This window comes from Varanus komodoensis, unplaced genomic scaffold (genome assembly GCF_004798865.1).
Source record: "Varanus komodoensis strain SLA01 unplaced genomic scaffold, ASM479886v1 scaffold9, whole genome shotgun sequence".
Taxonomy (NCBI): domain Eukaryota; kingdom Metazoa; phylum Chordata; class Lepidosauria; order Squamata; family Varanidae; genus Varanus; species Varanus komodoensis.
In genome coordinates this window covers 21,387,256-21,414,953 of record NW_025336598.1, presented here as the reverse complement: position 1 = coordinate 21,414,953, position 27,698 = coordinate 21,387,256, and the positions used below count along the sequence as shown (strand labels likewise).

The 27,698-nt window shown below is 39.9% G+C and overlaps 1 protein-coding gene across 5 annotated transcripts; it reads right to left on the bottom strand.

Annotated features, from left to right (window-relative positions):
* Positions 1-157: 157 nt before the first annotated feature.
* On the bottom strand, positions 158-27,698 carry GUF1 (GTP binding elongation factor GUF1). 5 transcript variants are annotated; one of them, XM_044417983.1, is made up of 18 exons: positions 27,605-27,698; positions 25,200-25,537; positions 23,577-23,688; positions 21,628-21,776; positions 20,052-20,132; positions 18,282-18,359; positions 17,114-17,197; positions 14,629-14,693; positions 13,815-14,018; positions 9,499-9,638; positions 7,527-7,650; positions 7,176-7,308; positions 6,073-6,216; positions 4,590-4,723; positions 3,402-3,503; positions 2,849-2,968; positions 1,017-1,053; positions 158-439 (listed from the first exon to the last, which is right to left on the bottom strand). In XM_044417983.1, exons 2-18 carry the CDS (start codon positions 25,371-25,373, stop codon positions 302-304), a joined length of 2,019 nt encoding a protein of 672 aa, XP_044273918.1. In that variant the 5' UTR covers positions 25,374-25,537; positions 27,605-27,698; the 3' UTR covers positions 158-301. The 5 variants fall into 5 exon arrangements, with proteins under 5 accessions (XP_044273918.1, XP_044273917.1, XP_044273915.1 ...); XM_044417982.1 differs by having other exon boundaries at positions 25,200-25,610; positions 27,605-27,627; XM_044417980.1 differs by lacking the exon at positions 27,605-27,698 and adding an exon at positions 27,469-27,591 and having other exon boundaries at positions 25,200-25,610.

The following is a 27,698-nucleotide window of genomic DNA, read 5'->3' as shown; positions in this document are numbered from 1 at the left end:
AAGGATGTCTGGGATGTTATGCCAGTGCAGCACTCTCAGGATAAGTACAGAATATCTGAGCCATCAGCCAGAAGGCTTTATGGGAGGGTTTCAGATTTTCTAGCCATTCACAAGAATGTATAAAAAGTTTTCTTAAATTAGAGCATGTGTCAAAGTGGACATTTACATTCATGATAATTTATAGACTGAGCTGTATATACACATACAATGCATAATCATAATAGGATAGCTACTTTGTAAACAAGATTAGTATTTTTAGCATTCCTTTAAAAAAGGTTGGAAACTATTTGCAGATTTCCAACTACTTGTCAGGCTGTCTCTTTAGAACACTGATGAATGCGTCCTTTGGAATTTCCACATTCCCAATTTTCCTCAATTTCTTCTTTCCTTCTGATTGCCTCTTCAAAAGTTTCATTTTCCGTGTAATATCTCCACCATACTGTTTTTTTAAAAGAAATGTTATTGTATTCACAATTTAAGGAATTAATCTACAATGGCATCTAGAAGGGAGTATTGGAGCTCCAACAACAGTTTTTCCTACTACTGTATTTTGCAAGTCACCAGGACAATAAAAAGATCTAAGCAGACTTGTGGCAATTATGCTATCAGCCATTCTTAATAAATGCAAAACTGCTCAATGAACTTCGTTCGTTCGTTCATTCATAGCTTTTATATACCATCCAACTACTAGCATTTTGGGACAGTCTTCATGCAGCTTTGACTGAGATAAGCATATTAAGAAATAAATAGTGGTGAAGTGACTTAATAAATAATAATCAGAATTCTTTCTATGACATTCTGTGGATCTATAACGTCCAATGAGCGCATCAGTTTTCCTGAGCTCACATGTGTTAAGAGGAACTGAAAAACATTGAAAAATATACAACTTGCTTATCCTGAAATAACAGAAAAATAAGTACAGCAGGAACAAATAACTGCAATCTTAAGCACAACTGGATATAAGATAAGGTGATGATCATTCAGATGTTGCCAAAAAGAAGAAACCATATACTTACACATTTTGCTAGGACATTTTTCCTATAAGCTTTCACCCTAGAAAAGAGAAAGTACATGATGCACAGATGCTCAAACCAAAGTGCATTTTTCAGAGGGTATAATGCAAAGCTACACTACAGTGCCAGGGTACCAACTGGTTGCTGCTCATAACCGGGATATGTAAAGGAACTCCTGATATATCCCTGCCAGACCACTCGGGTCATCAGTGGAGGTCCTCCTCCGTGAACTCTCCCCCCCATAAGGTGAGGGGGGAACTCGTGAGGAAAAGGGCCTTCTCGGTCATCACACCTCACCTTTGGAATTCTCTTCCAAGGGAAATGAGACTGGCACCCACTTTATCTTGCTTGCAATGCCATGTCAAGACTGTTTTAATTTAGTATCTGTTTTTAGATTGGGCTATTGGTTTGCTGCTGGTTTATTGTTTTATTGTCTTGTTGGTTATTGATATTGGTCATATAGTATCTATTTTCCTACTGTTCCCTATTTATATGGTCATATTTAAATTGCATTTTAATTTTACTATGTTTTATGGTTTTGTTTCTTGTTATTTATTTTTATCTGTAGTTTAAATAGATTTATACTGCACTGTGAGCTGCCCAGACAGCCTTTGGCTATGGGGCAGCACACAAATGTAATAAATAAGAGATAAATAAACCTTCTCATCTGGGAAGATTACAGGCATCCACCTGAGGACAGAATAAGTATAGAAGTGAAGATTACCTCTGTGCTCTTCCTGCCCTCCAAAACATTTAAACAGCTGGTATCAGTCATCTTACACTGACTCACAAGAAGGAGTCAGAGGCTTTGCCAGGGTTTCTTGTAGGACAACAATGCCTTGTTCCTCCTTTCCCCAACATTGGTTCTACGATCCCTTCTGTAAACTCGGAAATGCAGCCAGCATGGAAATAACTGTGTTGGATGCAAGAGGAGCAGGAGGACACTCCAAACCTGTAAAAGGTTAGCTTCTCTAACCTTCTCCAAATTATCTACAGCTGTCCAAACAATGTCTAGCCACCCTAGAACTGCACCCCATATTGTTTCACAAATCCCCATATATATTCATTCATATATTATATATCAATAATACATAACATCAAATCATAAATGGCACTATCTGATATGAAGTCTAGAATTTCCTACAGTCCACTTTTTATTTCGCTACATATTTTATGACAAACCCACTAGAATTTTCTACCTACTTTTCACATACCAAACTTGTCTGAAATGCCTACTCTGCACTATGCACTTGCTGATCTCAGAGGTGTGACAGAGACATGTGATCATCCTTCTTTATAGGTTATTATTCCTTTCATTCAGGATGTGGGATTATTTTGTTTCTGCCCCAACCGTGTTGCTGCCCTTCAAGACAGTTCAAAAACTTCAAGTGATTCAGAAGGCAGCACATGGTTCCCATAAGCTTCAACAGCTATTGGTTAGTCTCCAAGGCAATTCAAGGTGCTGAACACCTCTGACATCCCTGCATGCTGGGAGGCTGACACTGGTCTAGATGGCTTCTCTGAGATCAGGTTGGCATTCACTAGGACTTTTTCAATAGAGGGGCCTGGTCTCTGGAATGCTCTGAAAGTAGGTTAAAAGAATGAATGAATAACCACATTCAATAAAACTAATTTACCTGCAAATTTGAATTTGTATTATTTAAACACACAACTGATTTCAACTGAGATGCCAGGTGAATATTAGAACCATAAGTACATACTACAGAAGATGGCAACAGTTAATAGAGATGAAGGGGGCAGGGAGCAATGTATTAGTGTGGTTTTCAGTAGTGTCAACACGTATTTTTAGAACAATATCAAGACCAACAACTTACGTTTCCCTTGCAATTATTTTGTTTCCAATAGCTGCCTGAACAGCTATTTCAAACAGTTGTCTTGGGATAATATCTTTTAAACGTTCACACATGGTTTTAGCAATAGGATATGCTTTCTCCCTTTAAAAGAAAAGGTTTGAATAACAAAGTTTAAACTTATCACTGCAAACTTTAATTTCCTCAAGTATCTAATTTAACTACACAAAGGCTGCGTTAATGCAATGGAATCATTCTGAGGGACAGAATTAGCACTGTACATAAAAATAATCTTAACTGCACAATGGAACTAAAAAATCAAAAGATAGGGTTTTTTTAATATTCCTAAATGCAAGAAAGGTCACTTGGAAATCCCACAGCTCATACTGGAAATGCAGATAGTGTTCTGCAGTTTTACATTCCTCACAATCCTTATCTGAGGATCTGTTTAACTGTCTGACCATGACCCCACAAGTACTGGGTTTCTTCTAAACTTAATTTTCTTATGATTTGCAGACAATATAGAATAGATACTTAGTTTTCTCTGGAAATAGGAGTGCATTTAAAGTTGACGTACTTATGCACAATAGTTACCAGTTCTTCTACAGCAATTCCATTTAAAAGAATGTTCATTTTGACAAGATCTGCAGACTGGTATCCTGCATCTTCATAGTCAAAACTGAAGAAGAAAGCAATAACAGAATGACTTACTGTGACTTTTTAAAAGAACAGCAATTTTTATATAATAGCTCAATAATGCTTCAAATGAAGACACATTTTTCTATCTCCTAGTCAGATGTTCACTTTTACATAATAGGAAAATTCTTCTCCACTGCAGTCCTATTGAAGAATCAACCACAGCCTAAGATACTGAGCACACCTTTAGGTCAACCAGATCTATAAAGACACAAGGCAGTCATTGCTCAGGTATTTACTATATTTGAGGTGAAATCTCAGGAGATCTTTCCTCTTTTAAAATATTCCCCCAGCTTCCACTAGAGTACGCTAGAGGACTTCACAGGAAGTAATAGTGAAAGGAGGACACCATCTGCCAAAGACAGCAAGGTCTTAAAAGGCTGCAAACAGGCTCTCTCCTCTCAGGCATCTAAGTAAACTGAGACATTTATTTATACAATTGATTACTTGTTTTCCATTATAAAATTGCTCCAAAGTATGCTGCAAATAAAGGAAACACAATAAAATCATGTTCATCAGGGGAGAAAAGAAACACCAGTTAGTTTAAAAAATGCAGCAACATGGATTCAAAGGTACATAGCTGGGGCCAACGGCTTGTAAGTCAGTGCTGACTGCTTATGAAAGGGAAGGAAGCTCAACAGTGGGCTGTCTATGAGTAGATGTTAAAAGATCCCAAACTAGATGGAACAACTTTCCTGAGCAACAACAAAAGTACGTAATAGTGGTAATGAAGAAACCTTTTACATGATAAACATGGGCAAATGTTCTAGGCCAAGTTCAATCTTTTTCACAAAATGTTTTCCATCACCTCCATTCTAGCCTTGATCTAACCAGCCTCTTTGCCTGCATCTCCACTGAGAAACAGTGTGATACCCAGGCTCCACAACAACGGGAAGGGGCCTTGGGGTGATCATTTCAACAACTCATCTCATTCCATCTTCCCGTAACGATGCCTCCTTATATTGCCCACCATCACAGTAAAGGTAAGATAGTACCAAAGTATATATCATATACTTGAGAGCGAAAATATAGAATTCAGTACTGAAGGAGAGTTCAGAAATTACTTTACCTGGCATATCCAGAGGAGAGGGATTTCAGAGCATCATAGAAATCTACTACAATTTCATTCAGTGGAAATAAATACTTCATCATAACTCTTCGGTCATCAATGTACACCAAATCCTTCTGAACAGCCCTTCGAGTCTGAAAAGTAGCACAGTAGTTTGAGAGTCAACTGCTATTTGCTTTTTATTTGCCTAAGCATTTTAGAACAAATTCTCAATTTTGTTAAATTTTAGATTTAAGTTTATAGCTTTTTAGCTGGTTGAAATAGTTTATGGATCTCAAATACATTTTAAATTGTTTTACTGTATTGTACTATGTATATCAATACCTTTCTGGGATAACTATGAAGATGGCAAAGAAGAATCTAAACAAAATGTTAAATTCTGAAACATGATGGATAAATTCTGAACTGAAGGACTAATAATAAGCCCAGAAAATTAATTATAAGCCATTCAAGATCCAGTGTCTATGGAAGATTTATTTTTGGATGTCTTTGCAAATCTTTGGGTTTTTCCACCCACCCCCCACCCATCACACTTCTTATTGATGAGGTACCAAAAGAAATAACAGATACATCATCTTATTTCACCACCTTCAGCAGGGGTGGAGAACCTGTGGTCTGCCAGATGTCACACTCCACCCATCAGCCCAGCAAGCACAGCCAATGGTCAGAGATTTGAGAGTTGGAGTCCAACAACTTCTGGTGGACCACAAGTTTCTCATCCTAGAGGTCCTACAGCTTTTCTTGCAGGGTGAGAATGGCATCAGGAGCCCAGATATTATTGAAAAAGATGGTTTGATATTTAGATTGTATGTAGCTCAGGACAAACACTGAGCTTCTTCTTAACATGAGCCCATTTACTTTACCAGAAGCAATTGTTTGGAATAATTTGTGCAGCTCTGAAACTTGTTGACAAGCTGTAAAGTTCTCAAGAGGACATATTTAGTCAAGAACGTCTGTGAAGCTGGAAAAATATGTACTTAGCCTGGACAAGTTAGAAAACTGGCCGACAGTCAAATATTGCTGAATACCTACTTTAGAAGGCATTTCTAAGGATTACCAAGTAAACTGCTCTGAAAACTAGAAGAAAAATTGTGATCAATGATGACAATGCTTCTTATAATAATAGTATAATAAAAGGATTTATTTTGTACTATCATCTAGCTCATATGAATTATTTGAATAAAGAAGTTCTTGGAAATCTGGGGGTGTCCACCACTGACTTTCTCAGCACTGTACAGTTGCAGGAGAATGTTTGGTTTGGTCTAGGGCACTAAGTAATAATGGGACTCAAGGCACCTAGCTAGTATCTTGCACGAACTGTGTGCTCCAGAATATGCCCCCAGAATCCTCTGCAATATGAAAGGTTTTTGCAACTTGTTCTGCTGACAAATTGTTTCTCAGAAATCTGAAAACCACAAGACTGGTTAATTAAAATTGCCTCATTTAATTTGTTAATGTTCTCAACTCACTGGTGCAAACCAACCTGGCACAACGCTATTATTTTCCCAATATATTCTTCAGGTGTTATGACTGTGCCCAAAACAACTGGTTCCAAATATTCCACTACTGTTGACTTATCAGGAAACTCAGAGGGATTTATGATGGTGATTTCCTCTTTCCCATGTTCCTAGAAAAAATTAGTCAAGAGAAACTAGCTTGCAATGTGGCTGGTCACAAATTCCTAGCAAAGGAGAACTCTTTATTGTTTTGTTACAATTCTGAAAAAGTATTTATTTGTGAATTTAAATTGGCTGTTCATCTGAGTCTTTCAACTGAAAAGAAGAAGAAATGCCTATCTCCAAATATAAGTCCCAGCATAAGAACTGCATATTCCCCCCTTTCTGGAAGATTCACCTGTATATGCAATGGCCAAATACCACTGAGATTAAGTAATTCTTTTTCATTTCTGAATTTCTCTCTCAGTCCTTGCAATGACTCAAGCTGAAAAATGAGCCCAATGACATGAGTTCAAAGACAGGTGGAACTGCAGATGCTTATTACCAGTGCTGGGAATACAACACAATTTAGATACTGCCCTACAGAAAGAGAAAAACAACATACCACTCTGGTTCAGATCTCTCACCAAGCTGACCATCAAACCATGAATTAGCAATGTGGAGTGCTCTCAAGGCTCAAGCACTTGCCACCCACTCCCTTCCCCAATCAGTCTCACATACTTCTTTCCACTCAGTTAACTATGGTTTAGCTTATGTCTAAGTGTAATCACAGCTACAGCTACCATTAACTAGCTTAACCAGACACGGCAAGCAGCTTTAAGCACTGGGTTTTAGCTTGGCTGCCAGAAGCTTACACTTTCAGAAATATGCTAAACCAGAGTCAACACTAACTGAGGAGATGATAAAATGGGCCATGGAGTGGCAGGTAGAATATAAGCCTCAGTGTTTCTGAGTGCCAAAACCATAGCTTGGCATTTGGCCCAGCAGGGCATCTGAACCGAGCCATAGTGATATAAAGCCCCTTGACACTTGAAATTTATTTCTTTTCAATTGTTTTAACTACAATTTACCCCAGGATGCTGTGTGACATTTATCATTTATTTGTCAGTTTCTTTAGATCCCCCATTACCTTTATCAATTTTGCTGAAGAAAGTACTGCCTTATATGGAACTGTGGGGGATGTCAAAACGACAGATGCGTTATATTCTTGCTCCAAACGCTGATTAAAAACTTCCATATGTAAAAGGCCGAGGAAACCCAACCTGTAAATACAAGATTTACACTGTATTCTTTGGCCACCTGCATTGTCAATTACAGCATACTAAAGAATAATTTGGCCACAAATGCCAACTAAGCAAGTTCAGCATCCAAGCCAAATGAAACCAAGGGAAATTTCCACTCTGCACTAAAGATTACTGCATCAACAAAAACTCCCTGAAGCTAAAGCCTGAAACAGTAGATTGAACACAATAAAACTCACCTCCATCCAGCTCCCAGAGCAAGGCTACTAGCACGGTGAACAGTAACACTAGAGTCATTCAGTGTCAGTTTTTCTACAGCACTTTTCAAGTTGTTATATTCTGACTGGTCTGTTGGGTACATTCCTGTCAATACACACAGAACTTTGAGTGATAAAAATGGCAGATCAATACTGCCATGCACATGATTCAGGCCCGCATTAAAACCTGTTTTGTAGCAGCATCTTTCTGACTTCAGCCCACCAATAATGTACTCTATTTTGAACTACAATTCTTCAGGTTGATTTTACATAAAGGTATTAATGAATATACACACACATTCTTACTTATATTCCTGACAGATCTCCAATGGAATAAACTATGTAAGTGTTTCGTGGAATTTTCCATGAAAGAAAAAGGTTTCTGGAAATTAAAGCTAATGAAGGAAAATCGGTTATCTCAACACTGAAAGCAAAAATTATTTTTAAGCCTATCCAAATTTATTATTCTTTCAGCATAAAAATTAAGCCACCTTTCCAAAAGTTGCTTCACAATAAGGCTCTGAAACATCACCCTGCATAATTCACAGAAATCCACCATGAACACAAAACAAAGGCACCGTTAACCAGAAGACTGTGCTTATCCTCTTATCCTTGTATTACAGCACTCCTCCTTCTAAAAATCCCTGCTTGCAAATGCTCACAAAGTTGCCTGCTCTTCAGTGGGAAGCAGTGTACTGAAATTTACATTTAGATTCTGTATTCCCAAACTTCTAAGGCAATAAAAAGTCTCACGATGTCTTCTTGGATTGCCTAATTAAATTACTAGTCTTGACAAGTGGGTTAATTTGAGCAAATTCAAAGGTTACTGCAGGAGTGTGGTTTCTACTGGGATCCAGAACTACATGGATGGCAGTATGAATAGCTGCTTGCATAAGGAATGGATGAAAATTGCACTTCCTCAGCTATTTAACATAACATGCAGGTTGGCCCCTCGTAATTTTGTTCACTGTGTCTGTGTCTGAAAAAGGAAAAGAAAGGGGAAAAACTGTTTCCAGCAAATGGAGGAAGGAACAATACAGACATGTGAGAAACCTTTCATGCTACCGTTGCTCTCAGGCAGTGCAACAGCCCAGCCACACTGCATGAAAGATGAGGAAGAGAGAGGAGCTGCAGCAATCGCTTTTCTACCCATCATGGTTTTGTTTGTGCCAGGGCTCTGAACAGATGATCTGGGTGGTTGGCTGCCCATGTAAGGCCTGCCGCTTTTTAAATCAGACAATCAAACTGGATCACTGCTCCCACACACCTGTTTATAAACACAGCCAGCCTGGGAAAGGGCACTGACATTACAAGAAATTCTTGTCCTTCCAGACTCCAGATTTTGTCTCCTTGTCAAACATCAGGTTGTAAGCTCTTTGGGGCAGGAACCTTTCTTCTTCGCTCTTTCTGTAAACTTCCATGTGCATAGAGGACATGGTTTTATTATTTTCTACAATAACTAATGGAACAATTCATCCAAAATTCTTGAAACTTTCTTCACAGAGCATACTGCTAAGATCAACACCCTGTAGCTTTGCTATTTCATGGATATTCAGTATTCTTTTACTGTATGAACCATTAGAAAGTTGAAATGATCCTTCAGCAATTTCTTGTTACCAGCACCAGAAACAAGACTGCACTTTAAGCACACACACACACACACACACACACACACACACACACACACACTCACTCACTCACTCTTTCCACATTATGGAATCCAGAAGGTACTACTGGCTTCTCATTTTGGTATCAAGGGATGCTGAACAACCCTTAACCTTAGGTCTCCTCCTCATGCTGTTTGTTTGACAAAGGTAGCATACTATGTCTACTTTCATGCCACAACTGCATGTTTCCAGATGCAGCAACAAAATTTCCATAAGGAAGATGATCACTTCCCTGTTATTTTATTAACATTAAACTACCTGCCATCTTTTGAATATGCAGAACTCACCTGCAAAGACCATCGGTTTTGCCGATTTAAACCCAGGAAATGGTTCCACTGGTTGATTATGTAAATAGATTGTATCTCCTATTTGGGCTTCTGCAACGTCTTTCATTCCAGCGATCAGATAGCCCACCTGGCCAGCATACCTAAATGAAATGTGCAGAATCCAGAAATATGTATTACATTAAATATTTCAAATCTTTCTCATAAAGCTATTTAGGTCATTAGTTGCAAATCAGCAGCTTGTAATTCTGACAAATCCTTTCCCCTATGCTACTGCTATTCTTTTAAAAAATAATATTGAAAAGCTCTGCAATTTTTGCACACATTTATTTATTAGATTTATATCCATGAATTAGCTGTAAAGGGGGGAGATGGGCATGAACGCAGGCGTGCTTCTGGGGGTGGGTACGAACGCGGGCATGCTGGGGGAGGGAGATGGGCGCGAACATGCTGCGGGGGGGGGGGGGGGGTGGCCAAGATCGAGGTTGCACTCCTGCAGGAAAGGCGGGCACGATCTTGGACATCTCTCCCCCATCTTCCCCCCCACTCCCAGCACAATTGCGGCAATCTCCCCACTTGGAGGGAGTGGGGAGATGGCCACAATCGCGGCTGCCACCCAATGCAGAGTTCGCAACCTGAGTGAAAATTTTTTATGAAATTTTTGTTCATGATCCAATTTGGCTATGAACTGAGGCATTCATGAGCTGAGGTACCACTGTACATAATAACACATAATATAAATTAGCCAAAATATTACCAAAAAAAATCACAACGTCAAACACAGAAAAAGCCCTACAAAGAAATCACACAATAACCACAGTTCTTAGACCATTAAAATCATTAAAAGGAGCAGTAGTACAAGATATAATAAACACCATAAAATCTCTAAAGTTATCTTAACAATTAAAATATTATTTAAATACAAAGGTCTTTCTTTGGCTGGTGTGAAAAAGAATACAGAGAAGGCTCCAGGTCACTGTGAAAAAGGCCCTTCTCCTTTTAACCAGCCTCCTTATTTATTTCAGAGGGGGTACTCTAAGAAACACCGCCAATAATGACCTTGGGGCCGGGGTAGGCATCTATGGAAAGGGACATGTTGCTGCTTTATCTTTATCTTCATCTTCATCATTGCCTAAAAGCAGGTTTGCCTGGATTGAAGCAAGCATTTACGTGCACTTTATTTCTTGATTGGATTTACTTCCAAAAATTAACCAGTTGCTTTCTCATGCTGCAGAAAATGGAGGCATCTGAAGTAGGCAAGAAGCAAAGGAAGTCAGAGGCTGTGCAGAGGCCCTCCTCCAGGAGCTGTCCTTGGAAAAGATCAGGAACGTGGCTACCCAGAGGGCCTTCTCTGGCACCAGCACTTCTTTCCTTTAGGCGCCAGGTGAAAACCTTTTTATTCTCCCAATATTTTAATTGCTAATGTTGTTTTAATTTGTGGTTTTATACCCAACATTGGATGCTGTGCTACTCTTACTCCTATTTTTATTCTATTTTATTAATGTTGTTGTGTACTGTGCTGAGATGTCTGTGATGGGGTAGTGTAAAAATATTATTATATTATTATTATTATTATTATTATTAATAATAATTGAAGGCATTGACAGCATGCTGCAGAAGATAGCATCTCAGACTGTATTTCTGGACCTAATCCCTGAAGATGTTCTGTATTCTACAACATTTGAAAGTACCAACATCCATTCTAACATCCTTTCCAATCCTATCAAATGCAGTAGCAGGGCTACCATCACTTACACTTCTGCCTTTAATCTGGGATCTGAGAGATTTGCAGCATCATAGACTGAACAACAACAAAATTCTTCCTGTTTCTTACTAAAATAAATCATGCTACTTGTAAGTGGAGATGCACTTCAATTCTCAAAACTAGTTATTTATCTTGGCCCTTTCTGTAAGGAATTTCTCATTCAGATGCAATCTTCATTGAAAAAAATGGCTTCAGAATCTTCAAGGAATTCTGCAGCGTGATTCAGAACATCCTCATCAAGTAAGGAATTCCTTATGCTTCTGAAAGATCTTCAACTAGTACTATGTATTGAACAGAATCTCCTTTTTAGTAAACTTTCCAAGGAGATCATTACTTTAAGTCAGGATATTTTACTACAAAGTTTCAGTGTCATTATTTTATTCTTTCAATTTATTCTTCTTGCTACTTTTTGAAGACAGCAGCTACAATATGAGGAACTTTTATATGTTTTATAACTTCTCTTGCTTGCCTATAGATGTTTCGAATGATGTCCGGTTTCATGATGTCATTAAGAAACAAGTTTTACCCTGACATGTACTTCCTGTCACACTAATATATGGATAGTTATTCATTATGATCTCCCATGTCGCTTTCGTATTACTCCAATTGTCAGTCAGCACTTTGCCATGCCTCATTTTCTGTAGTACTTCACATATTTTACAAATGATATTCCCAAAAGTATGTCTGCCCTTTTCTGTTTCAATGCCTCTGTAAAAACTACTTGAGTTGCTGTTATCACAGTGTTTATGATTCCTTCTCCCCTCATCTCTGTCCACTCACCTTTCAATACTGCGAGACACAGTGCTTCCTTGATTGCTCCTTGCACAGATTCCATTATATGTTCACGTTCCTTCTCTAAAACAGGCTTGCTCAAACAATGCCTCCTGGGCAACCCATGCGGTGGTCTGAGAGTCTAGTTCAGGGGTCGGCAACCCGCGGCTCCAGAGCCACACGTGGCTCTTGAACCCCTCTGCTGCGGCTCCATCACTCAAAACACGCACCTTTACAACTGCTGATCTGCTCGAAGCTCCACTCAGGAACACAGAGCTAGCTAGTTAAGTAAATCAGCTAGTTAAGTAAATCGCTACATTCCTCTGCTAAACAAGCTTCCTGCAGGCGCTCATATTCTGCTGAAAGGATTCTCTTTGTCCCAATGAAATCTCCTTCATCTGAATGTTAAAAGCTGTGCTTGGGACCTGTCACAATTCACAGCAGTTGACTGTTTATCTGCCAGTCAGTCACTAAACACACCTATATCTCCGGCACAGCCGCCGATCTGCAGACCTGTGCCGCTTTACTTAGCTCCCCACCCCCCTGTAGGCCAACCATGGATAAATCGAAGAAAAGTTTCTAAAGAAAACCAAACGTTTAATGATACGTGGGTAGATGCATTTGCTTTTACTGCTGACGAACTTATGGGGTTTGCTGTTTAATGCATGCAGCCCTTTAGCAATGACTTTGACTCTGCAGGAAGCTGTTCTCCTATTCAAAATATATGAAAGGAGTCCTACTAGTTTATAATGTAAGATTAAAAATAACTGTTTTTAGTGACTGAACAAGAGCTGCAGCTAAATCATAATGAAGATATACATAGCATTAAGGTAAAAAACGATATATGCAGTGTTATCTTCATTTTAGATGTCAAAAGGGTTTTGCGGTTCCCGGTGTTTCCTTCTGTCCAAATGGCTCTTTGAGTGTTAAAGGTTGCCGGCCCCTGGTCTAGTTGGATAGCCTCATGACATTGTTTGGGGGCCATGAGACAGCTTGGAGGCCCTGCTATGACCTGGAGTTCAGCCACAGAGGACCCGCCCTGTGCCCATACAGCCAACACAGTTCTTTCCGCACAGGCTGTGGCTCCAAAGATGGAATATCATCTCTGGAGCTGGCACAATTGGGGCCAGGGAGGGGAGAAGCCAGGCTCTGCCATCCTCCAAGGAATCCTCACCCTTCCTCCTTGCAAGGAGGGGAGAAACAGCGGCTGAAATAAGTCAGCTTAATGTTGTGGAGGGCAAGAGAAGCATGGAAGGAATGCCAGGTTCGGCATTCCTCTCATCACCCATAATCCCCTGAGTTCTTATGATTCCTGGACAGTGCCCTTAGTCATTTAAAAGCTTCCTGCTTGGATTTATTTTCAGTAATGGACAATGGGGTTCCAGAAGAATGCATTGCTCTTGCTTGCTATGTTTGTTTATTGAAAGATACTGCTGCTGATAGGAAAACACTTTATGAAGATGATGGTTTTCTAGAAGGAGCAAAAATAAGACATGGGGAATGAACACTTTGGGTAAAGCTACTTGTGCTTTCATTGGAATGATCCTCCTCATGAAGAATTTTTCCTGTCTGCAAGATTCAAGCATATATAACATTTTTACCAATTTCCCACTGTTATCAGGGAAAAGTCTTCAAAAAATGACAGGATCCACCCTCCATTTTTCCAGGCCTTCACATCTTGGGCTTAGCATAAAAACGTCCCTGTTCTATGTCTCCTGAATATCCAAGATAAAGGTCTTTCTAAAGCATCAAATAACTTTTTCAAAAATGTAAAAGAACTTACAATTTATGTGTTGGCTGTTCATCAGGTGTCAGAATCCCTATTTCATTAACTTCATATACTTTTTTTGTGTGAGCTGTGGAGATCTTATGGCCTTTACAAATTTCCCCACCAAGCACTGCTATGTTAGCAATCACACCCCTGAAGTGATCAAAGGTGGAGTCAAACACCAGTGCCTTCAGTGGGTCGTGTGTGCTAACGCTGGGCCTGTCAAAGGAGAGAGGGAGATCAAGGTTGCATTCTTAAATGTATTATTAGTATTAAATTGATGCATTTCTTCCTACTGCAAAAAATAGTCTTGAGGCAACTTACACACAAAAATATATAAATCTGTAATTAATATAACAGAGAGAAAAATAAAAACCAAATTAACTTTAATTAGCAAAATAACACAAAAATAAACTGCATAAAACCGGATGAGCTCGTTCACAACATACAAAATTTCCATCTGGCCCTCTGCACCATGGCATGAATGCCACAAAACCAACCACCAAGAACTAAGCTGTAGTTCATATGTATTTTTCCAAAGTGTCCATATAACAACAGATCCAGTTTCTGCAGCAAATAATAAAAGTATGTGCAAAATGGCACCTTGTGCTACTTCACATAGTAATTTTCAATCACATCTGATTTAGCAGGCATATGGACTAAAATTAATACTCACTAAATTAAGATAGATAAGTGCTATAACAGGACAATACGGACCTTTTTCTGCTTAAACATGCATGGGACTGAACTATAAACTGGCCTAAGTATAGGTATACTTAAGACAGACTATTTCTCAATAGTACTTAAAATGCCAGAAAAGAAAACTTACGGAGGGATCCTTTCAATGACTTCCTTTAGTATTTGTTCAACATTTGTTCCAAGTTTGGCAGAAACCTAAGACAATGTAAAATTGCAAGCTGGCATCATTTCAAGAGAAAGCCGACAGGACGCACAACTTGACAATTCATAATGGCATCATTATGTTTTAGACGGGATTCAGGGTCTCTCTCTTCCGTGAACGGCAGGCCTCTCCACTCATGGAAGATGCTGTCACCCAAGTTTGGGGGATTCCCCCAGCACCCTTACTTACGTACTTACTTATTAATTAATTAATTAAATCTGTATGCCATCCAATTACTTATGTCTCTGGAAGGCTTACAGCATAAATAAATTGATGACCCACTCTGGCTGCGAGTAAATAAAATACAATAATAAAATTCAATATTAAAACATTAAAATATTGATTTAGACAGGATTATATCATACTACATCATATCACCTCATTCATCAGTGTGGCCCTTCCAACAATCCCTGAGAAGCATTTTCATGGGGTTGGAGGGGCTACCTTGGAGAGGGGAGGGCACAGATCTCCATGCTGTTGCACATGCATCAACCTGATTCAACCTAATAGGTTTCACTCATGATGCCCAGCTATAATTCTTTTTAAAAAACTAGGAAAAATAAGCAAGTGCATTTTTTCAATGTCTTTTAAAAGCTCACTCTGCAGGTGTATTCAGAAACAGGAGTAACAAGAAAGAACAGCAATCAGAAGAATGGCAGGATATAGCTCCAGCCGAAAGTTTCCCTCCCTCCTTCTACTGGCTGTCACTGCAGGGGATGTTAGAGGAAGAAGCAGCAACCACTCCATGCCCATGAAAAGCTGATTTTGGCAATTAGGACACCTGAATTTGCTCCTTTTTTGCTCCTCCCCCCAATCCCCTTTGCTTTTGTGTTGTATCTTTTCGAGCTGTCTTAATTAGTATCAGCAGGAATTCGGCCCAATCCTCATCCTACAATACAGCTTTCATTTAATTTTTATTTATTCTATATATTTCTTTCCTTTTTTCCTTTCAAGGAACTTGTGGTGGCTCACATATTTCTCCTTTCAATCTTTTCCTCAGAACAACAATTCGGTAAGGCAAGCTGGGCTGAGTGTCTGTGACTCCATGGCTGAGTGGGGACTAGAACTCTGATCTCACAAGTCTCCCAACTTCCCAGTCTTAACCACTACATCACACTAGCTTCAAAGGTTGCTGCCTCAGATTCTGAATCAGAGGAGGAGTTGGAACTCTCAGCTGAACTAACAACACCAACAGATCCAGAGATAAGTCAAGCAGTCGATGAAACCAGAAAGTTTCAAGTTCTGTGGAAAATTCTGTTGAGCAAATGGATATGGGAGCAAGGAAGATGCAGCATCATTAGTTTGATGGTAGAACATCAGGTTAGAAGAGCAGAATAATTGAGAAGCTTCAGCAATTCCCAGCAATTGGCCCATAGGCAGTATTAATCAGTCTGAAAGTAGAGTCAGCTCTTTTTGGTTTGGAAAAGAGGAGAGATATTCAGTTTAGAACCAGTTTAGAATCATTAATCTACATTTCCACAACAGCCAATATTTTAAGGATGCCTATGCCTTTAGTTCTCTTCTTTTGTATCTCTTCTTTTGCATCACAAACCCAGCCTAGGTGGTCAGCTTTGAGATAATAAAGACTTTAGTCACAAAGTATTTTGTCTAAATCTTTTTGAGATTGGGGTTGGGGGTAGGTGGGAAGAAGACCAGTGCCTGACAGCATCCTTGTAAGCCATCCTGAATGCCTTTAGTTAAAGGGAATAATAATAATAATAATGAGGAGGAGGAGGAGGAGGAAAAATAGCTTATTTCCAACACATTTACATTTTTCTAACAGTCAACAAGAAAATTTGAGGCTGCTAGAAACAGCACCAGCAACATATGCATTGCAACTGGAATTCAGAACAGTTAATGTATGCACTTCAGGCCACACAGCCTTTAAGTACACATAATATTGCAATCCATGGATTCAATCCACAAAACCAAGTGCACTAACACAGAGAAGCATGTCTGCACAAGTACTAGCCAAAGAGATCATCACTGCACATCAGCTAAATATAGTGACAAAGAAGTGACAGGTTATCCGTAAAGCTGACCTTACCAGCAAGCTTATGAGCAATCACATACACATCCTCTCCAGCAGAGATCAGCCTTTGGTGCTGGGCTCTGGGGGATCTTACCCCACACATCCAGAAAGGCATTTGTGGGGTAGAAGTCAACTTCTTCTTATGCCTCATCCTTGCTAGGTTAGGGTATGTGGCAGAGGCTGCAATCCTATACATACTTACTAGGGAGGACCTTCCATTGAATGTAGCTGACTTTGCTACATTCAATGTTTGCTGAGTAAACATGCATAGGGGTGCACTGTAAGGACATGCTTTAAAAAAAAATCAAAACAAACAGACTCCATGTCGAAGAGTTTTAGCAACAATTGCCAAAAGCATACAAACTTTAAAATGTATCTTACCCTAATGCAGTCCTCTTTGGGGATATCAAACACCTTTTCAATTTGATTTTCAACCCTCTCAGGATCTGCATGCTTTAGGTCAATCTGCAAAACAATGTTTTCATTACACTAGCTTGACTGTTAGGGCAATACACACCATGCAGCAGATACTTGAAGTAAATTGTAGTGCAGTCAAAATTTAAATAAATATTTTCATTGATGGGGGGGAGGTGTTGTATTAGTCCATTTGCCTCCCCTCCACACCACACAATCTAGAAAGTTTCTGGGGGGTTTTTAAGAATAAACCTAGTAATGTTCAGTTAAAGAGAGAAGGTTTATTCAGAATAGCCTTAACAAACCATCAGCCCCAGCCAGCTTGCCCTACAATCAAGAATGCTGGATGCTGTTACCCAACGCCTCTGGAGGGCACCAGTTGAGGAAAGCTGATTTAGACCAGCCATGTGAAATCAAAAGTCTTTGGTTCAACCTCGTAATTAATTTAGAAGGCCCCTAAAATTGCTACACACTATACAAAGTATCTTTAAAACAAAAGACCAAGTCTCTGCCTGCAACTTCATGTCTAAAATCGACAAAAGAAAAGGTAAAAACAGAAAAGGGGAAAGTGAAGCAAAACACAAGTTTGTGTTTGTGGTGCAAATTTCAAATTCTGTTGCTGCTTTGAAGAAGCAATATAAAGTTAAGTAAGAAGAGCAGGGAAAGAGAAGACAAAAAACCACAAGGAGAAACCAAATGTGAAGCACAGTCCTATGTTTGTTTACTTGGAAGTAAGTCCCAGTGTTTTTAATAAGGCTTACTTCCGGGTAAGTGTACAGAACTGCAGCCTCAGTGACCAAAGATAATTCATCATTAAGGAAACATGAAGCCTAACAGAACATTTAATTGAGCAACGCATAGAGAACATAAGGAAACATCAAGAGAAATCAAGGAGGAAAAATAGGAAGACCACAGGGAGTTTTAAAAGTAAGAAATAGTTTATAATGAATACAGGCAGGAAAAGATAATCATGGAAGAGAACTGTTCAGAAATATTCACGGTCAGCATGACAACCACCCCCACTGAGCTTAGCCTCTGTCACAAATGCACTTGAGGTACTGAGGGCAAGTCATTATTCTATATTTGTAAGCTAGCTAAGAGTTATTAATACTGCATGACATGTGGTTAGCATTACCTTATTTATCACAGGAATTATTGATAGTTGTGCTTCAAATGCAAGATAGAAATTGGCTACTGTTTGAGCTTGAATACCCTAGAAAAAAAATCTATATGAAACATTTGAGGACTTGTACATGTTGTACTCTTCCATAGAAAAGAAAAGGAAATGCACAAAGAAAACTGCTTGTGTAACAATACTTTTTATCTAATCTATCTCCCCCAATCATAGCACAAGGGTCATCTCAGCAGAAACCAGGTCTGAATGCGAATTGTCTTCTGGAGCAAATCTTGTGCATGGAGAAGGGTTGATGGGACATCCAGCACTTAAATATGGCCACAGTGCTCTTCACATTGCCTGGGTTCAAACAACACGATAAGCCACACTCAAGAGTTGAATATGAGATTAGTGTGAGTTGTGGTTGAACTGTGGGTTATTGGACTATCTGAATGTACCTGCACTAACAATCTATGGCTTGTTAACCATGAACAACCAACAAACCCATGGTGTGTTGTTGGGTTGTAAACTATGAGTTGTTTTCAGCTAACGAACTTTGTTATTGTGGGTGGATTTAGACAACATGAAGAACCAAACTTCAGCAACAACCATGGTTTAACAGCAACCTACCCTCCCGCCAAGCTTGATCTTGAGTGTGGATTATTGGGCTATCCGAACCTACTGCTGTTTAAAGGGATAATAAACATTCTCAAACATTTGTGATACTCTTCCTCTAAAGCAGGGCTGCAGAACTTTAGAAGGGCTAGATTTGACCCCTTAGCCTGGACTCCCTGTCTGGCCCTCCAAGTTCCCCAAGAAGTTCACATATTTTTCCTGATTCCACCCCTTTCCCCAATCATCAGTCATTTGGTGGTTTTGCAGCTAAAATATTGAAATGCCTCTCCCAAGGCTTAACTACTGGCAGTAAGAGCTTTAAATTAAAATATGATGCTGCCTCAGGTTTTGTGGCCACATCCATTTTTGCCTTTGGCCCCATCTCCCAGTAGATGTATCCCCTGAAAATTTCTCTGAAATTGAGTTTGACCCATAGGCTGGCAGAGGTACTTGATCTTTGGACTAATGATTAAAAAGAAAAGAAAAACAGAACCACACAAAATAGCACTGGGGAGGGAAACAATGGTGTCATTAATGGTTTCACATCACTAGCCCAAGATGTAGATATGACTGCTCACAAGCATTGCAGCATCACAAAATATGCATCACCAAAACAAAACAAAAAAAAGGAAAATAAATCACAAAAAAAACAGAGACTTGAATTCTAGGCCAATGCAAATTTTGGCAGTATTATCTTAAGGAAAGATGCCTGCTATCCTGTTCAATGATGGGGAAAATATTGTTCTTTTAAAAGTCTGGGACATGCTTTTTGACACTGTGATTATCTAATTCTTATGAGCCATCTACTCTTAAGGCACTATACTTCTCATCAAAATTAGGTCTTCAGCAGAACTATGCAACTTTATTAAGAAGTCAAGTTTTACTGTGTTCAACCAGGCATATTCGCTATCAATTGTAGCAGCCTGACAAAATATAGGTTCAGACTCTCACAAAGCCAATAATCTCATGTTTGATTAACAAGAAATGAATGCTTATGATGGAGACTTAGTTGGTCTCCTCCCATAATTTTTGTTTAAGTTATACATGATGGTCAATGGATCCTTTTTAGAAGCAATTGCTCTATCTACATTTTTTAAAAGGACAGCTTCTCAATGCTGCAGGCATAAAACACATACATATCATCTATACATAAGAGAGCCAAGAAAAGGACCCTACCTCATTTGCATCCACTACGAGCAAGACTCCTTGACAGGCTGACAATGATCGTGATACTTCATAGTTAAAATCTACGTGGCCCTGAATAAAAGGAGGAAAGAAGAGAGATTCAGGAATTTCAAGAACAATGTTTACTTCACAGCTGGAGGCCTGGTTAAGAAGACCATCAACAGGACATCATGAAGTCATGTTGTTACCCACTGTCATCAAAAAGCCCTGGGATCCAGTTTCAGCTACGCAAAGGATTCCTTTCCTGAGGGATGGAACAGAAACTATACCTGGATATCCAGGACTAGTGAGAGAATGGATAAACTCTCCATAGCTGAAGAGAAATGGTTCATAATCATGATGGAACTAGTGATCATGGCAGCTAAGCAGAGCCTAACCCCAGTTAAGCACCAGAGTAGAATGTAAGAAGAGTCATGCTGGATGAGACAGATGATTCAGCCAGGCCAGCAAGCACTCTGTTCCAATGGTGGCAAATCAGCAGGATCCCTCAAGCAGCATGGGTACCAGAGTTCCATCTGCCCAAGCTCCTGAGTAAGCAATGTCCAGCAGCATAAAGCCAGGGCGACTTAATTTATATTGTGAATTTATATTATTCTATCTTGAAGTTTATTTATGGCTGTGAGCCGCCCCGAGGCTTCAGCGAATGGGGTGGCATAGAAGTCTCCTAAATAAATAAATAATAAATAATAAAGCCTCTGATAATGAAGGCAGCACATAGCCAGCAAGACAAGTCGCCATCAACCACATTCTCTTTCATGAATTTGTTCAATTCCCTTTTACGGCCCTACAATTAGTGTTGGTGGTCAACACTAATTCCCATAGCAGAGAATTCCATAGCTGAACTATGTACGGTGTAAACAAGTACTTCCTTTTATCTTTCCTGACTCTCCCACCAGCTTCATGAGGTGACCCTACGTTCTAGTATTAAGCAAGAGGGAGAAAAATCTCTCCCTCCCCACTGTCTCCACACCATGGGTTTAAATTTTAAACACCTCTATCATGCTTCCCCTTACTCACCAGTTTTCTAAGCTAAACAATCCCAGTTGCTATAACCATTACTCACAGGGGGCCTCTGACTATTAAATTGCTGTGACTATGGAAACAGTTCATGGCATAGTAATCCCATTCCCAATATAAGTTACATAGTTTAGGACAGCATAACTTCGTCTCTTTTGAAGATGCCAGAATAGCCAACAAATGTTTCTATGGAGTTCCTATGCTGGTGAGGATTTCTGGAGTCACCAACACCAGCAATCTTTGTAAACCCTCCTGCTAACGTATCCTCTGTTTTAATAAATGAGCCATATTTGTTTAGCAGCACTGTGCTCAGTTGTCAATTACAGCACTTCTTCACTCCTGCCTATTAACAGTGGGGCTCAATCTAACCCTCAAATATACATAAGTACGCCTTACTTCAAATATGTCCGAACAGGGCACCTCTGCACAGACCTGATGGCACAAGCAAATAGCTGGAATACAGGTACTAACCTTGCTCCAGCCCCATAATTAAGATGCACACACTATGTTCAGTTCCACATTATTCCAGCCACACTGATGATTAACTTACAGGTGTATCAATGAGATTTAAGAGGTAATTTGTTCCCTTGTAATGATAAATGAGGGAAGCAGTCTGAGCTTTCACAGTGATTCCTCTTTCCCGTTCCACTTGCAATTTATCCAGCACCTGTTTATTGTGTTCCATTTTGACAATTGTTCCTAAAGGGTCAAACATATGCAAAAATTAATGTGCAATGTAAGAGAGGAGATAATGTGTTGTACCCAACTGTGCCCTTCTGTTCGCAGAAGCCTCACTGTTCCATCTGAGGCTTCCACCGACTGAAGGGATGAAGGCAATTTTCACAGGGTCCCCTTTCTTCTGCCACCCCTCCACACGTCACACTAGTTCAAAGCAGTTCCAATCCTCTGGAACAGATTGGGGGTGGGGGGGTGCACAATAAAAACTCACCTCCCACCCACTTGTGTTACGAAAGTCCACTGAATAGAAAAGAGTTCTGTGAGCAATGAGCCATAATTGAATACAACCCAGTGTCTGTTTATGAATAACAATATTTCATGCTTCCGGACATATGGCTCTTTTAAAAAGATCCATTTGTATTACTATATTTCTAAATGTATTAATTATCCATAAAGCAGCACTATTTATCATCATTCTAAACTCAACCACACAATACTAAGGGAAATGCATCTCAAATTTCTCGGGCCCATTTGTAGTGAAAATGACACAAGCGGCAGTTAATTTTGGTACCTCTCCTACACAGTGGTGCAAGACAAAACAAACTTACTCAAATGCTTTCACATTCAATCTCAGCCACTACTCTGACAAGCCACATGCCTTCTGCAATCCAATCTTAAAATGTCAAACTACAGATAAGTAATTTAAGCCAGACAGGCTGTGTCTGGCTTAGCAAGGCTCTTCCACAAACATCTGTCCTAAATAACTGCCATATACAAAGCAGCAGGGAGGTCAAGTGCTCCGGAGAACTGGGTGCATCCATATAACTAATTCTGTTACTTCTGCCCACCAGACTGGAATTTGTACAGATGCTACAGGGCCGTACAATCTCAGGCTCAGGTACCAGACCCAGCCTTCTCAAGATCTTTCTCAGAACTCCCATTCTAAAAGACTGAAATGCCTCTCCTAAGACAGGCTATAATCAGTAAGAGTTTTCAGCTACAATATGCAGGTAGTTTTGACCTCAACTCCATTTAGCCTTTGGCTTCACCCGCTTTGCCTTCAGCTGACCCACCATTGCAACGCAGCTCCCCAAATTTTCCCTTTATGAAATAGGGCCTTTGGGCAAAAAGATGCTGAACTCCAAATACAGAAGGTCTGTTTGAAAAACTGGTGAAAAAAAGACAACTTGGTACTGAAAAATGTGCTAACAGCTCTGCACATTTTGTAGACAAGCCCGGAGTTGTAAACAAGACAGATTACCTTAGTCATAATAAGCCTGCTAAGATCTGCATCATGTATTATGCTTCCATTAGTTGCATTTTCAAAACTTTAAAAATGTTTGGCATGGAAGAAGGCAAAAGGAGAATGGGTAAACAGAGCATGGAGATTTTCCAAGCTTCTCACAGCAATAAGGTTAAAACATTTTTTTAAAAAATGGAAACCGGCTGTAGTTTCACAGCAGATATATATAAGCTATAATAAAACTTCAACTCATTTAAATAGGCCAGAAACTCTGGAGTCTTCTGGTTCAGTGGCTCTAAAACCCAAGTCATTGCAATAAACTAAATTTTGTGAGCCACTACTGTAGAGAAGATGTTACATTTTTAAGTATAGAAAATGCAAAATGTAACACTTTAAGTACAGGACCTTTAAATTTTTGGAAGCTTCCTATTAAATCTATATTGCTGCACAATGGTCAATATATGAAGGGGATCTGGTATTAGAATTACATTGCTGTGCATGCATATCGAGAAAGGCAGATATAAATGAAGCATAACTCAATGAGCAAAGAAATAATGCTTGCCGCAAAATTACCTCACCTGTTATTTCCAACAGCCTATCTGCTAGAGTACTTTTGCCATGGTCGACATGAGCTATTATGCTGAAATTTCTAATAGTTTCAACTGGAAACTTTGACATATCCACCGCATCCTAAAATGCATAAAAGGAAAGTGTCACAAACCGTTAACAGCCTAAGGCAGTGGGCAAATCACATACCAGAATCTGTATCTTTGCCAATACATTTATCCTCACATTAAACCATAAAATGCAGATTTACATTTTCTACTCCAAGATACAAAACAGAAAAGAAGAGCTGCAGTCTCATGTGAGTCCATGATTCTACCATTACACTGCCCACGGTGGGTGAGCAGCTGTTCGTGCAAATAAGACAACTGGAATATTGTAAAAACTGGTGCTTAGACTGCAATCTTTATACACTTTAGCTTTAGAGTATCACCAAACACAATAGAGTATCACCAAACACAATAGAGTATCACCAAACACAATATTGGTGACTAAACGTGCACAAACAGGAGGAGGAGGAGATGGGCAACCTGTTGTACAAGTGGAAGTCCACTCACAACATGTTGGTTGTAGCCCATGACAATCCAATAATACAACTGAAAAGTCACACTCGGTCATGAAATGCATGCTTTAGAAGCACAGAGTCCCAGATTCAATTCCAGGCATCTGTCCTCTTAGTAAAGACCTATGTACATGGATGCTTAATAAACATCTTATTTTTAAAAATTATTTTATCTAATAAAATATATACAGGCTGTTCTTCATCCACAAAGCCCTCAGTGTCAGGATCTGGCCAGCTCTGGTGGCCAGACACAGAGCAACCACCACCATATTCACAGAATTGGTCCCAGGTCCTGCTGGAGCTCTCAGTGTACCAACTGGGAGTCCAGGAAAAGAGCTATATAAGAGCAAGCTCTTCCCCCTAGAATGGACCTCAGCAACCATGTCTGTCTATAGCTGTTGTGCCTCCATCCTGCCTTGCCATGTTGCTTCAGCAGCACAGGTCCTCCAGTTAGCTTTAGTGCTTGCACTTGACCTGCATTCTGTCTTGCTGTTTGCATCCTGCCTCTCACCATGCTGTTTATCTTGCTCTGGTATGTACATCTGGTTCCTGACTCCAGCTAGCTTGATTACTGAAACTTGGACTTTGCTATTGGACTTACCATTGAATCCTATGTTTGGACACTGTCTCACCTCAAGTTCTCTTGCCCTTGTCCCAGTCCCTCTATCTTGATTTCTGCCACTCACATCCTCACCCTGACATTCAAGGTCTCATTTCCACTGATACATAGACCTTAGTAGGCAGGATCTGTCAGGATCTCCACATGCGATCCTACAAAATCATGCTTAGCTTCCTGATGTAATCCACTTCAGAATGCAAACCAACAAATTGATACCTGTAACATGCTATAGAAACATTACTCTTAGGAACAGCACAATTCTATAAACTTTCAAGCAGAAAAAGACCTACTACTCCCAGCATTAGGACTGCTGAAATGCACATAGGATTGAACCTTAAATGTATTTATTTTGCAGCTATATTACTACCAAAAATGAAAATCACATAATGATGAAATAAGCTCAGCCTACAGTTCTCTCTATATATGCATGTATGTATATACATAAACCACTATCACCTTGCCAGTTTCAGAGCGGTATTGCCTGGAGAATGTGGCACAATGCTCTGGAGGTTTTCGCAAGCACAGATGCGACAAGATGCTGGCATGATTTGACTTCTTAAGCTGAGCACAAGGATAGATTGCCCTTGTCACAAGTGCAAACATGTTTGTGGAACATCTGCAAGTCACCATTCAAAGTGGGGTGCACCAAGCCAGGCTTTTAGGACAGAGCAAAGGTTCAGCCACTGCTTCAGCCAGAGTCCCATATAAGCTTCTTTCTATAACAGCCAAAGAACCTTAACCAAAACACATTTCCAGAAGATGGAGCGAGTTTTCTTTATGAAGAATGGCATTTCCTGTGTAGCATAAAAAGAGGCAAGGTTAAGGGTGGCTACCCTTTCTTCACACGGATTCACCATTGGGCTAAACCTGCAAAATGAGAAAATGTAAACTTGAAAGTTAGAAATATACTTTAAATTCTAAATTCAGATTCTAAATCGAGGAAGACATCTGCATACAAAGCTCTTCTGTTCCCCATAGAGATGTGATGGCATGGAGGAAAAACAACAACTCTCCCACCCCTACTTTTCCAATAATTTCTGGGAGAAAAATCCTCTTGTATTCCAGTATCCCAATCTATATTTTTAAGTCTTATTTTAAGCATCAGCTTGTTAAGAGATGAAGATTCCCTGTTTGTAATACCAGATATAAGCATTCTTTCAGGTAGGTCTCATGTGGCTGAAATAAAAAGAATTTTATTTGGCTCAATTCCATATTCTATTCCATTCCTCAAAGAATCCAAATCTGTCCTACAAACCTAACTATTATGGCATGCCCTATTAACTATTTAATCACCTTTTAAATCCAGAGTTAAAGCTTTAATGGGATAATCATGTCAATTAGTCGGTCATTGCTTGCCCTTATTTTCCATAGCTTGAACAGTCCATTCACCCCTACTGCTGTTCAAGTTCACCTCCATTAGGTCCAATGATTATTCCCCTGGCTGGTGTTTGTGTGAGAGTTGCTTCAATGGTTGTATAACTATGAAAGAAATGTCCATGTAGCGCTAAGCATGCAGTTCTGCAGTGGCACATTCCAATTTTCCATTGTGATGGAAAGCTACAAGTGGTCACGCCGTCCCACATGTTCCCACAATGAAGAACAGATGTAGATGACCAGGGTGGAGAACCTCTGATTGCTGCACTGGCATCACTCTTAGCACCAGCTATGTTGGCTGAGCCAAATGGGCACTGGAAGACCATAAGTTGCTCACTCCTTATTTACACAAATATTGCCCACTGTTTTCTCTACAGAAAGTTAATCTACCCATTATGAAGAATAGCTTTCAAATGGCAGAATTCTAGGATGTTCTACTTTGGACTGAAGGGGAAAGCGATTTTTTTTCCTCTGGGAAGGGTTCATATATTTGAAAGCTTCTCCACATAAAGTCTTTATATAAAGCTTTATATAAAAGTTTCTCTCTTATGTGTTGGTTGAAGACTGACCTCTCTGAGCAGTCTATCATCATACTGTATACAATGGATAGATTGGTCTCACAGAGGACATCACTTTTGAAAAAGCGCAGTCTTGTTCTGAAGAACAAAATGCTTTTTTTGCGGGGGGGGGGGATAAACTTTTAAACACTTCGCTTCTGCTTTCATCCACACATGCTGACATGAACAAAATACCTGCAAGAGTATTCTTTAACTGATATTTAGCTGATATTTTAACCCTGATATTTGCAGGGTTTAGACAGAGACAGCAGTATCTCAACCTGCTCTTCAATGGGTACATGCATGAATTCTGCAACACATAAAACGATCTGACAAGCAAAGATAATCACATTCAGGGACATGTTTATCTGCCTCATTCCTTCATGTCTCAAATTATCTTGGAAGCTTGCACGGTGGTCTAGGAAACAAGTATAGTGTATTGAAATGTTGGGGAGGGCACTGGTTTGAGTCTCCAGCCAGCCGTAAAGCTGAGAAACCTTGGGCCACTCATTTTCTCAGCCTAACCTACCTCACAGGGTTGTTGTAAGAACAGGGGGAGGAATACTGGGACACAGAAAAGAATTTAATGAGGGTCACGTGTAATCTTTTCCAGCTGCTGGGCTAGAGTTGTCCCCAGTGTTCGCCCTACTTACAGTAAACCCACTAAAATGAATGGAGCTGGATTGGGGTAGGCTCCCCCCTGCTCTATACACCACCCCAGCGGCAAGGGAGAAAGAAGAGAGCTTTCTTGGGAGCGATGCACCAAGCTGTCATATTCCACCCGCTGGGCATACCCCACAGAGGCTTCTCGTAATTCTTCTAATGTGTCCCCAACCGGCTTAATTCCACCCTTGAGGCCGAAGGATGCCGTTGCTGAGGCTGGCCAGCATCCCACCCCTCAGCCACGAGGCGCAGCATAAAAGGGCTCACCCATCACCACTAATCAGGCTGCGACAGCACAGGCTTCCGGGGTGGACACTGCTTGACATGGAACCAATCGGGTAGGACACAGATGCAGGGAGGC